This window comes from Achroia grisella, unplaced genomic scaffold, assembly GCF_030625045.1.
Source record: "Achroia grisella isolate CSIRO2021 unplaced genomic scaffold, CSIRO_AGI_Agris_v1 utg862, whole genome shotgun sequence".
Classification (NCBI taxonomy): domain Eukaryota; kingdom Metazoa; phylum Arthropoda; class Insecta; order Lepidoptera; family Pyralidae; genus Achroia; species Achroia grisella.
The window spans coordinates 2,244,288-2,256,867 of record NW_026713046.1 but is presented as its reverse complement, the minus strand read 5'-3'; the positions used below and the strand labels follow the sequence as shown (position 1 = coordinate 2,256,867).

Sequence of the window (12,580 nt, the reverse complement as noted above, 5' to 3'; positions counted from 1 at the left end):
TCATGAATACAAACGTTTGTAGCGTGCGAGGAATCGAATCCGCGACCGTCGTAGTAAAGCGGTGTGCTAAAACACTGGTCCAGAAATGAATAAATATAAATAGCATCTAAATGTTATATCTAAATTAATAATTTATACAATTTATTTTACATTTTGTACATTTATATTTCGTTAAAAAGTTATACTAACATTGTTTACTAAATCTGCCACTCATAAGTGAATATAAATGCTTTATTGTAGACATTCCTAGTTAGAAAACATGTAATAATATTGTTAAAATTTTTATAATGTATGACTCGAACTATTCTAAACATATTTGTTAATGTTATTATCGGATTCAGTTACAATTATATTAGCTCAACAAAATGAATGCAAACCAGCACAAAAGGCATCTTGTTCTTGAACTAAGAAGTAAAGTGGACACAAAAATAATTTTTAACATACTACATTGTTATCCAAATAATTTTATGGTAAATAAAGGTATTTACCTCTCTCGTAGTAGTTGTGGTCAGGTGCTGACTGGTGTGACTGCTAGCTCCTACCTATTATATTGACTTCCCTGTTACTTTTGGGTTTTAACACGGTATTACTACTCGATATACTCACTCGATATTTGATGAGTCAGCTCTAGACTGCGGCTAGTGCAACCAAGTCGAAGTGTCGAGAGAGGTACTATACAGAGGTTATATACCTTTACTTACCATAAAATTATTCGGTTGACAATATAAACATGAAAGTTTAAAAATAAAAAGTCCAGAATTTAAATTTATATTTGCATTTTGTTTCTTGGTTAATTTCATGAGTTTGGCATTTGGCTTGATATTTGAATATGAACCTAAACCCTGAAGGAATAGGGTTTAATCCTATATATACGAGACTAGTAAAACATTCCGTAATGTCTTCCTCAATCTGCCTTTCATAAAAATTTTATCGATTGACATATTTCATTGGTGACATAACAATACAGCAGCTTATATTAGTGTATTAAAATAATTAGTTTTATTTTTGTAGTTTAATATTAAGTGTTGTAGAATAAATGCATCACAACGTAGTACTATTGGCCATATGGATGTTAATTGACCATGTCACATGTGTATGTTTTAAGTGATCTTATACCATATTGATTTAAGCAAGTAGTCGTTCGATGGTCAAAATCCGACCATAATTAATTTAAATTATAATTTTGTATTATATTGTATTTTTATGCATAATAAAAAAATAACTGCATTCTGCACTACTACTATTATCTATATAATCTATAAGTGTCCGAAATTTCTTACTTCTCCGTTCGGGCAATTTTCATAAACAGGGTTACAAAGGTTTTGTTTCACGTATTAATATTAAGTTTTTCACTGTTATTTCGAGAATATCTTTTACTGAACTCCTATCTTAAGTTATTGTTAGAATATCATAGACATCCGTAACACATTATTTTAATGAGATCACTTTTTAAAATAGTCATGTGACATGTTAAGTATATATAGATGATAGTTAATTCCTTGTATTAATGTATATTTTATACTATTTATACGATGTTGTTGTTTTATGTGTATTAGGTTATGTCTAAGGGGCCTATTGCATTATCAGATGATGATAAGATTTTGTTCATCCTCAAGGACATAGTTGAAAATTAGTGTTTTGCTCCTTGAGTGATTCTCCACACTTAGCTATGTATCAGTTTTGTATTGCTGTATTACACACATGCAGGTTATCATTACTGGATTGTTATACTTGTTATATAATGTTATAATTAAGCCTATATGTGTACTAAGATACTAATAAAAAGTATTATCTATCTATCTATCAGATCTCTACACACTAGAGCAAATCGTTAGATTTCTAAAGTTATGATTGAATTTTGATAAAGTAAGTTTTAAAGTATCTTGTGTAACTTTGAAATAAACTGCTTAAGTCATAGGATATGATCCTACATGCACGATAGTGTAATAAGGCCCTTTTGCAGCAGTGATGGACATATCATTAGTTGTAGACGCATAATGATATAGTGTGACAGTTGACTAAGAACACTGCACGGTGTTGGATTGTATACTAGAAGAAAAAAATTGAGTTAAAAAAAGTTAGCTCTCCAATAGAGTTAAAAAAAAATAAACCGTTATCTATTTGTGAAAAGGAAATAGAAATAATTGGTTAAAATAAGTATAAAATAAAATAAGTGGTTCTTTTATATGTACTGTTGTTCTTCTATATATGTGTACACTAGTGCCACAATTGCTGATTACTATCCGTATGTTCCCATAATTGAATATGCCATAAAACTGAATGGATTTATTTTATTTTTTATTTTATAATTTTAATTTTAATTTTAAAAATATTTGATTATTTTGTTGATTTATGTTATTTTCTTGTTTACAATGTTATTTATAAGCACTGAATAAATATTTTTTCTTACTTTCTTTTTTTCTTTCAATGGTTTTACTATTAGGTACCGTTCAAGTATTAAGTAAGCACTATTTCTTTACTTTGCTTATTTTGGATGACGTGTGGGGGAGCCTCGATGATGATTACGTCGCCAATTATTTACATACACGAATGGTAACCCACACATTGTCTTTGCTAAAAATCAAAAGATTAATTGAAAAATATTTACGTAAGCATGGGGGGAGGGGGTAAGAGCTTTGCTTACTTTGCTGACAAGGGGGATGGGAGGGTTAATAATTGTAATAAATCTGCTTACGTAACACTTGAACGGCCCCTTTTTAAAGACTTTTCATGGGATTATAACTGCAATCAGTTCTCATACAATTTCGATATTTTAATATGAATTCTTATTGGAAAGAGAAAGTACTAGAAACTAATTATGTTTCTATTATGTATTTTGCTTGCCAGAGTCTGTGGCTAGCCAATTTTAATAAATTATTCCTACATACTTACTGTACCTCTACAAATCAAATCAAATAAACAATAATTTATTCATATAGGATATTTTAGCCGCCTACGAACGTTAAATTTTTTGTATTAATATTTTTTCCCTACCGTCCAGTTCAGTATAAAGATTCAATTGAGAACTGCCAAGAAACAACTATTTTTAAAAGAGTCTATGGTTAAAATTAAATTAAAATCACTTACACGAACAACTATTGCCATACTTGAGACCAATGGTATTATATGAAATGAATATTGTGATTGTATGTATTGTTTATATTAAAAATGATTGTGCTTGGTTTACTGTCAGGCTGTGTATATTGTGTATTTAAAATAAAGATATTTTTATAATGTGTCACTGTGCTTTATTTGAGAGCGCCATTTCCTACTGGTTTACTATCCTGACGTCCTGTGGACAACATCAAACACTTTGTAATAATATAGATCACAGCGGTAATGTGACATAATAGTTGCTAGCAATGTAGCATGCCAAGTTGACGTTCACACGGTTCCAGGTGGATAGCTTCGTGTGAAATATCTAGTGAATTTGCCTAAGATCTAACTGACCTGATTTCCACCACCTCCAGTGCAGTATGATAGGATGAGTATGAGGTCAGGTCAGTTTGCCTGTCGTGCCGAATTCATCAGGAATTTATCACTCTGGTTTCTAGGGTTTCCAGGGGAAACCGCGTGAAGGACAACCTGACATGGCATATTGCTAGCAATGGGGATATTAGTTCTCCTTCCCTCCTATAGGGGACGGTTTTTTTTTCATGAATCATAATGGAATGATGCACTCATCTGTGTTAACGGTTTACTCTGGCGAGGCACCAGTGGAGGATGATAAAATGAGCATGAAGTCAGATCAGTTAGCACATCTTGGCAAAGGGCAATTTTCCACGATGGTTTCCCCCCCGGATCCACGTGGAGGTTAGACTGAAATTGTACATTACTAGTAATGGGGACAATGGTCCACATTACTAACAATCCCCCTGTCTCCTATAGGCGTCGGTTACCACTTACCATCACGTTGATAGTCAGCTTGTCATTCCAGTTGTTATTCTTTTTAATACGATTGGAGATGAGGTCGAAAGGATTATTATATTGAAACGAGCATATTATATTTTAATATTTTATTACATATTCCATTAGAATACTTCTATAATTATTATTGTACATGCTTACATCACCTCTCGTAGCACGCACACGAGCCAGACTAACTGAGTATGACCGTAAACTATCTATACACATCCAAAAGATTCATCAAAGCTGGCACACTGTGTTGTTGCGTGATAATACACCGATAAATTATAGTGATAATAAAATACCTACAAAAATATACGAGCAAACGAGTATAAAATATTCAAATCAGATCAAAATGATTGTAATAATGTAATAAGATATAATATTTACTAAGTATAAAATAAAAACAAAAATAAAGAGTATAAAAATTGTATAAGAATATATTTCAATGTGAATTTCATAATCATAAATATTTAATTATTCTTGGATGAAAAAGTAAATTGATATACCTACATAAATAAAAATAAAATAAATTATTATTACAATACAATTATGTAACTATTTTTATACAGCTATTTTGACTGCAATTTATTTATAATTAACTAATTTTATATTTTAGTCTTTATTTCATTGAGTTTAATACATCATACATCGCAACGACACAGTGTACAAAGTTCATTGGTGTCTACATATCGTATCTACAGTAGTATAAATTAAATGCAATACGAGGAATCAGTTCTACTTGTAAATACAGTTTTAATCGTGATTTCCGCATCTTTCAAGCTCTCTAAAAATCTAAAAAATCGAAGTCTATGGTAAATTGTCGATGGTAGCTAAACATACACATTCTGCATTAGGATTACTGCGATGGGTAACTCAAATTTAATTAGGAGAGACATGCGATTTATTATTAGTTTCAGTCCCGTTGAGTTACGCATTCCAGAACTTTCGAATTCAGATCTTACAATTCCAAGCTCTCCTTTTCGTTGAGCACGTGAGTATATTATTTCATCTATATTCTTCCGTCCGCAACAGTTTTGATATATTACATTTTTCAGTTACTCTAAATTCCTTATGGGTTTACATTAAAAATAATGAAAGCGTAAAGATATGTACAATATTTTTACAGATTACATCCTCATTAAGTACCTATTTACAAATTAGAATCTTTATACATTATAAAAAAGATAACTATACCGCTCTAGTAAATATCACCGCGAAATCAATAACTACATTCACATAGATATATATATAATATATATATTATTGATTAATTTAAATAAAAATACTTATGATTACTAAATAAAGGGTAAGACGTATTACATTACAATGTATTGCTTCGTTTAGTCACATTTTGAAAAAATATCACCATCGTGAGGGTCTCGCGCGGACCCGGGAGTATGTTCCATTTCCCAATATATTTATTAATATTTTTTGTAAAAAATATCCGCCCCATATCACCAACCACTCAGTCAACTAGCATTAATAAGTATTCTAACACGGAATAGACACCACAATTTAAATGAGACACATTTATGGACATATACTATATATATACTACTATATTTAAATTACAATTTCTTTGCTTCTCGCTGACTTATATGTTATAAGGAAATACGAGTCACAAGTTAGCGCTTGACTCTGTGAGCGGGTCTATATCGTTGCTTTGATTTACGTCACGAAAATTAAATATTAGAAGATATTTCATTACAATATTAGACGTTAAAAATAGGGACAGAGAATAGAATTTAAAACGAATTATGGTTTCAAAATAAATGCGACTAATTGCAAATGTACACCCGCTCACATTGTCAATATAAATTAAAAAAATAATTCAGTCTCTAAGGATACATGCGGCTTAATAAGTCAGCAAGAAGTTTGACCCTAAGCGGTCCAGTGACCGCACGCCTACTGTTTGATTATTGCACAACACATGCAGTAGTACGTATTAACGTTTTCTGTACTTAGTTTAATTGTCTATTTACTTTATGAGGCCTCGCTACTCTTACGGGATTAGTGTCTACTTTGGAACTCTGTCGCTTCCAACAAACTATTATTGTGTGGACGTGAGTTAAGAATGAGACACTGCACTAATGCGACAAGGTTCCTTGGTGGTTCTAGCGAAAATAACGGATGCTAGGGGTCATATAAGTTGAAGAGTCAGACGCATGTGTATTATAAAAAAATATAAAATTATTGCTTAAATAGTAATAGTATTGCGAAGTAAAAAAGACCTTAGGTCTAATATCAAAGGAACCTCTACAAGAATAAAATATTATTTACAAATACCTAATATAGAGAAAGAAATATTTGGCTAAAATGTGATGGGTATACATGGTACTGTGGGACAATATTCTAAGTGATGTGTATAATGAGATTAAATAAAATAATATCAACAACGTTCGTATAGTGTGATGGAGACTTTATATTTTTGGTTCCATTATTATGCTTGTTCGACATATTGTTTAGCTTTAATTATTAATTAAACTTTGTTTTAATTATGACTCTGTACCCTGTGTGAGTATTATGAGATTATTTTCAGTCCGACAATTAAGGAGCAAAATTAATAAGCTATAATAGGATTACATACGCGCTAAGTACGAAAATGAAATATAAACACGCTCGTAAACGATTCTGCTGTAGCACTAAAAATCATTCAGAGTCAATCAAGTCATTCACTTCGATACCATCAGTCCTAATCCTTACATACAAATATCTGCACTACACCGATCACAAGAGCCTTTCCTTCACATTCAGAGACCGTTACGGGCGGACCTCCGAAAACACATCAGTCCTATAAAAACAGTAAGAACTAAAACTCTACCGAGTATCAGAACGCGAGAATTGCCATCCTGAAAGAAGATGATAATTCTCACTTTCCGAGAATAGGTGCGGAGTTATGGCACGTTCAGACAAGTCACGAGCGGTGGCGTGATCTGCCGCTCTTTCTCCTTTTTCTTCTGCCGTCGCGGACGAACACGATGTTAGCGGGGTCGTCCGCCAGCTGCGGGTATTTGGACACGGAATGAACGTCCCTGGCCGCCCATCCGTCGACTATTCCATGGGAGATGAGTTCCTCCTTCTCTTCCTCTGTCCAGGTTCCCCGTCCCTCCCATCCGGCGGCAACCAGGGCCTTCTCCCTCTCCCAGGCTCGGGCTGCGGCTCGCTTGTGAGCGTGTTTCAGAAGTTTGATGCGCTCCTGAGCTGGATCGACCCCATACCGCAGCACTATGACTGCTTGTGCTGAACCTTTGCCTACTGCGTGTACACGTACCTAAGGAGAATAGAGAAATATTTTGTAGTTATTATATGTAATCAACTAAATTAAAGACAAAAAGAAAAAAAAATATTTGTCTGTTTTGCTAATATCTGAAACGGCGGGACCTATTTAGACGGGACTCGCAGGTAGATATAACATTACTTCAGGAGTAGCTTAGGGTACTTTTACTTCAATAATGTGTTTTTTAATAAAAAAATTAATCCCATGATTAGCAGATATTGCTAAGATATATTTGAAATGTTCAAATAAACATATTATTGGCTTAATATAAATAAAAGCCTGTGTATATAATATTTACCAATATAATGTAAGTCTAGTAAGAATTATATATTGTATATTTAATGAATTAGAGCTAGATGGAACTTTGTATTCATCCATATCAATTTAAAAATGTAAAGTTACAACAATTATTCAAAAGAGCAACAAGAAAGCAGAAAAAGCAAGAGTTTCTTGCTTTTTCTGCTTGTGTTAAGACTGCTTTCCGAATGAGCGGTAGATTAAAAAAATAAGTGTGACTAATCAAGCGTGCTTAAATTTAAGTTTAATTTAATAAAGAATATCCCATATATAAAATAGAATATTTACCTCCAATCCTTGGTCATTAGTTTCATCTTGCGACACATTGAATTTGCCTGACAACCGTCTCAACTCTTCCATATCGTCTCTGATCTTTAGTGAGTTATCTTTCACAAAATAGAACACATCTTGATCATGGATGCTGAAGTGTACATCCAAGAAGTACGAATTGTTGAAGACTGTTGTTATTACATCTTCAACCACGCTGTTTGCTCCATCTGCTACGCTAATAAAAGCCTTCCCGTCGACCCTCGAGATGAGAACACCTTCACCGAAGACACCGCGCTTGTAAGAAACTCTAGGCAGTAAGTTCCTTGTTATCGGTTCCATTTTTAGTAATGGAGTAGGCACAAAATCTATATCCGATAGTTTATCATTCACCTGCAAATAAATTTGAATATATTATATTCATTATAACTACAAAGAGAAATAATAATAATAATCCAGGACAATTCACACAGCGCCATCTAGTCCCAAGAAATCTGTGTGTTCATGTATTTAGACGACGGTTACCACTTACCATCAGATGGGCCGTCAGCTTGTTTAATATTCTAGTTTTTTTTATTGGGCTGTTTGGGCTATTTTCAGGTGCCTTGGACCTGTAGTAGACCTACTGCGACCTACATAGATCTATTGTGGTCGCCCTTTTTCAGACTTGTTAGAGACAAGAATTGAAGCATATTCTTAGGAGCGATGGTTTTTATCTCCTCAGGCTATCCTGAACAGTGTAAACTTTCCAAAGGAGATATTACGTTTATGCATGAGTGGGCTACAACCACATAGAATGTGTTTCCTCTTCAGTTTGCAAAATCTGCAGATTCAGATATTCAGAAAATATTCTAGTTACACTAAAAAAAAATTTAAATGCGATTTACCTTTTCAATAATACATTGAAGCCCCGACATAACACCAAAGTCTGGGGCCAACTGAGAGGCGGTCACTGATGTCATCGGTTGGAAGATCATATCAGTGATATATTTAGATCCCATCATCTTATTCAGATCATATCCATACAGTTGCAACCAGCTCCCCAAATTTGTCATATACGGGACATTCTGATTCTTATTTATTGGGTCATTGTTCTTAAATCTGTATATAAAGATATCTGTTGGCAGACTCAGTTTTGTCGCAAGGTGTTCCCAGCTTGGCGTCATCCATTGTCCTACCATCGGATCGTACAATCTATTATCCAGATAAACTAGATTGGTGTTGTAGTCAAATATACCACCGTGGAAGTCCACAGGCACATAGAATCCAGGATTGGTGTCTTTGATAATTTTCCCGAAAGGACTACGTTTCATTTCTTTCACAATCTCACCGTTAACATCAAAGACAACTAGAGGCGAGCCGTTGTGATCAGTAGCGACGTAAAACCGTTGGTCTTCCGTCTCGATACATGTCAAGAAATCTCTCTGATCATATAAGAATCGAACTGTCTTCTCTGTCTTGGGATAGTGCATATGTGATATTAGGTTAGGCGTTTGTGGATTGGTATAGAAGAATTGTGTAATATTACCCTTCTCGTCCTTCCATGCCACAAGTCTGCTTCTATCATCGTAAAAATACCACGTCTGGAACTTATCCCTTTCGAATGCGTGCACAAACTGACCGCGAGAATTATATCTGTATTTTTGTTCGCCTCGCCGAATCACAAAACCACGCCCGTCATAACTGCTGAATTCTATATCGCCGTACTGAACAACTCTATCTCCGATATCATAGCCAAGGTAACGCTTCTCTCCGTGTTCTATGACACCAATTACATTACCGTTTTCATCGTAAACGTATTTCCAATCGTCTTCGGATCCTACGACCTCCATTAAATGACCATCGTAGTTATAGCTAATTCGTTCGTTTGATGACGTGTCGCCGATCATCATCTTTTTCGTTTTTATTCTATTTCTAACGTCATATTCGAGTTCCAATCTGAATACATCAAACGATTTAATATTGATTAATACGGTCTTTATCCTACCATGGTCATCGTAGTCCGTTATGGTGAAGTATTGCTTACTTGTATCTTGCATCACTGATCGATTGAAAGTATTTCTGTAAATTCTCAAATCACTAACACCTTCAAGAATGCCAAGGTTCTGGTTATACTTCAATCTAAGTTGTGGCATTTCTTTACTGTTGATATTTGCGTCGATCGTTGAAAGACGTGCGTTGCCATCGTACTGGTATTTGAAATGAGCATTATTAAGTCCACTCTTAGAATTGAACTTCATTTTCTCATCTTTCAATATACCCGCGTGATATTTGTAATCCTGCTTCAATTCATAATCGGGATCAGTAATTTCAACATTCTTTACAAGATGCGTATTTTCATGGTACACGTATCTTATAGCAGACGCGCCGGCAAGGATAGTTTCTAATTTGCCAGTACTGTCATAAACATACAGAATTTTACCAGATTGATGTGGGAATATCTTTGCTAGTATATGACCATCATCATTATACAGTATCTCATATGGATGTCTATTCATTGGTGAGAAATATTGGTATTTAAAATAGCCAAGCGAGGTCATAAGGGCGAACGTGTGAATGTGTCCTCGAGGAGTGGTGAGATTTTGTAGGGCACCAGAATCGTCATAATCAAGAAGGTAGTCACTACCTCTTGGTGTTGTTACTTTCAGTGGTAAACTAGTAAACATGTCTCTAAATGAGTAAACTAGAGATGAACTATCGCCATAACGGATTTCGTGCAACCTTCCTGCTCTATCAAAGCCGTATGTTTCATTTAGATCTCCCCAACTCCATCTAGTAAGCCTGTTGAATCTATCATATTCGAGTTCAACTTCTGCAAATATACCATTCCTCGGTCCCCATTTAACTGGCCTTGCAGTCCTGTCATATGTAACATTTAGTAGTTCGACCTTATCATCCATGAACACGGCTACAGTAGAAGAGTCTCTGTCATATTCGAGAGTGAGAAGATTTTCTCCATTCACTCTGAGTTTCCTGCCAATTTGGGCTACAGCCTTGCTACTCTTTCCTTTGTTTGATAAAAGTCTTCGTAGGAAGTATCGCCATTCAAAACGATTCGCTAAATCACCGCCTACTTCCGTTCTCTGTTTAGCCGGTATTGGATAGCTTTCTCCTAAAATGGGATCAATTTCCGATAATATAGTGTAAGGAACAGTGTCAGTGGATATGACATGACCCCATGGCAAACTGGAGGTAATACTGCCGTCTGTTGAAATAATAGTTTTCTTTTCAGCCTCTCCTACTTTTGTTCTTACTGAAGATCCCTTTATGAGGATCGAGACAGGCTTCCTGTTGTTTTCACTGACAAGCACTGTAGCACCTTTAAGACTCAAATCGAACGTTAGATTGATGATTCTACCAGTTGGTGTGACGGCTGATGTTAGTCTGCCAAATTCATCATATTTATAGATGTAACTTCTTCCAGTGCTGTCATATTTAGCTTTAAGCAATCCAGTAGTACCGTGATAGTCAAAGGTAACATTGAAGTTATCAGGCGTTCTTAATTCTTGTAGCATTTTCATCCTAGACATCTTCAATCTGCATTTCTGGCCCTTTGTATTCTCTATCGAATTCACAAGACTAGAATAGTCTCTAAGAAGGAACACTTTATTACCGGCCGCATCTGTTACAGTACTGAGTTTGCCGTTGCTAGTATTGACAGTGTACGAGAAAACGTAGTTATTTTCGCCTGTCAGAATATTCTTTGTCATGATATGTTGACCAAATCTGTTAAAAATATATGTCTCTTGTGTATCCGGTGAATAGATTTCATATTCTCTTGCTCCACTAGCGTCTGGGATGCTCGCCATAACAGATCTAATTCTGTAATTGGCTTGATCGGCAATGTGAACTATACCGTCTGGACTTACTATTACAGCAGATATTGTATTGAATTTAGAGTTGGAAGCTAGGAAGTGATCAGCTTCGAAGCAATCACAGCCTCTTTCTAAGCAATTGCATTTAGATTCAGCGCCGGCGTACAAAGATATCTTGCTGTCGGTCGTGATCAAGCGTACCCTGTTTATTCTTTGAGAATCACTTTCAGCGACATATAGATCTCCAGCTGCACCGAAAGCAATACTTTGTGGCATAACTAATGTAGCATAAGTAGCTAGTTCCATGTCATATCCGCTCATGGGCGACGGACAATGCAGAGGTCTTCCAGCGATAACTTTGACGCGACCATCAGGTGCCATTTGCAGGATCATATGATCATCAATTATATGGAGACTGTTGTCTAGAGGGTTGATAGCGAGTTCAGTGGGCCATCGTAAGTGCACTTCCTCGACACTTAAAGTACCTTCGCACGGGATCGGTTTCCAATGAGCTCTATGCATGTGATTGCCAATAACGGTGGTTATAATGCCGTCTCTGTCTACCATACGAATGTTTGTTCCATCAGCGAAGTAAAGGACATTGTCTATTGACACAGCGACGCCTTTTGGATAAGCGAGTTTGGCATCTCTTGCTAATGCACCATCACCGCAGTGTGCTTCATCACCAGGGAGACACCTCTCACCAGAACCGACGACTGTCTCCCAGTTGTGTTCGGGGTCACTGTACTCGTCAGTGTTGCGAACTTTGATGATTTGGTGGGATTCTGGGTCCGAGATATAAAGTGTACCATCCAGGGGAGACAGGGCCATGTGGTATCGGTAGGAGACTCGAGTGGCACTGGAATAAAGATAATAAATTTCATTATAAAGTTATATAACAAACAAATCCCTATTGAAGATATTTTTATCCTTATTGGTCTTCATTAAAGATATTTGTAACAAGTGAATCTAGTGTTACGATACTAATCTTAAATGTTGCTCTCTTGCTTTGCAA

General features: G+C 35.4%; 2 protein-coding genes across 2 annotated transcripts in view; one reads left to right on the top strand and one right to left on the bottom strand.

Moving 5' to 3' along the window:
• LOC131852820 (protein yippee-like 5) overlaps positions 1-12,580 on the top strand; it is a 519,555-nt gene that overhangs the window by 81,753 nt on the left and 425,222 nt on the right. The gene's annotated exons all lie outside the window — the stretch shown is intronic.
• The window catches only part of LOC131852774 (teneurin-m), a 344,172-nt gene continuing 338,087 nt past the window's right edge, over positions 6,496-12,580 (bottom strand). The window contains exons 17-19 of the mRNA XM_059203497.1: positions 8,638-12,424; positions 7,772-8,143; positions 6,496-7,180 (exon numbers count right to left, since the gene is read on the bottom strand). Coding sequence (XP_059059480.1) covers positions 6,824-7,180; positions 7,772-8,143; positions 8,638-12,424 — 4,516 coding nt within the window. The 3' untranslated portion in view covers positions 6,496-6,823. The remainder of the gene's footprint in view (positions 7,181-7,771; positions 8,144-8,637; positions 12,425-12,580) is intronic.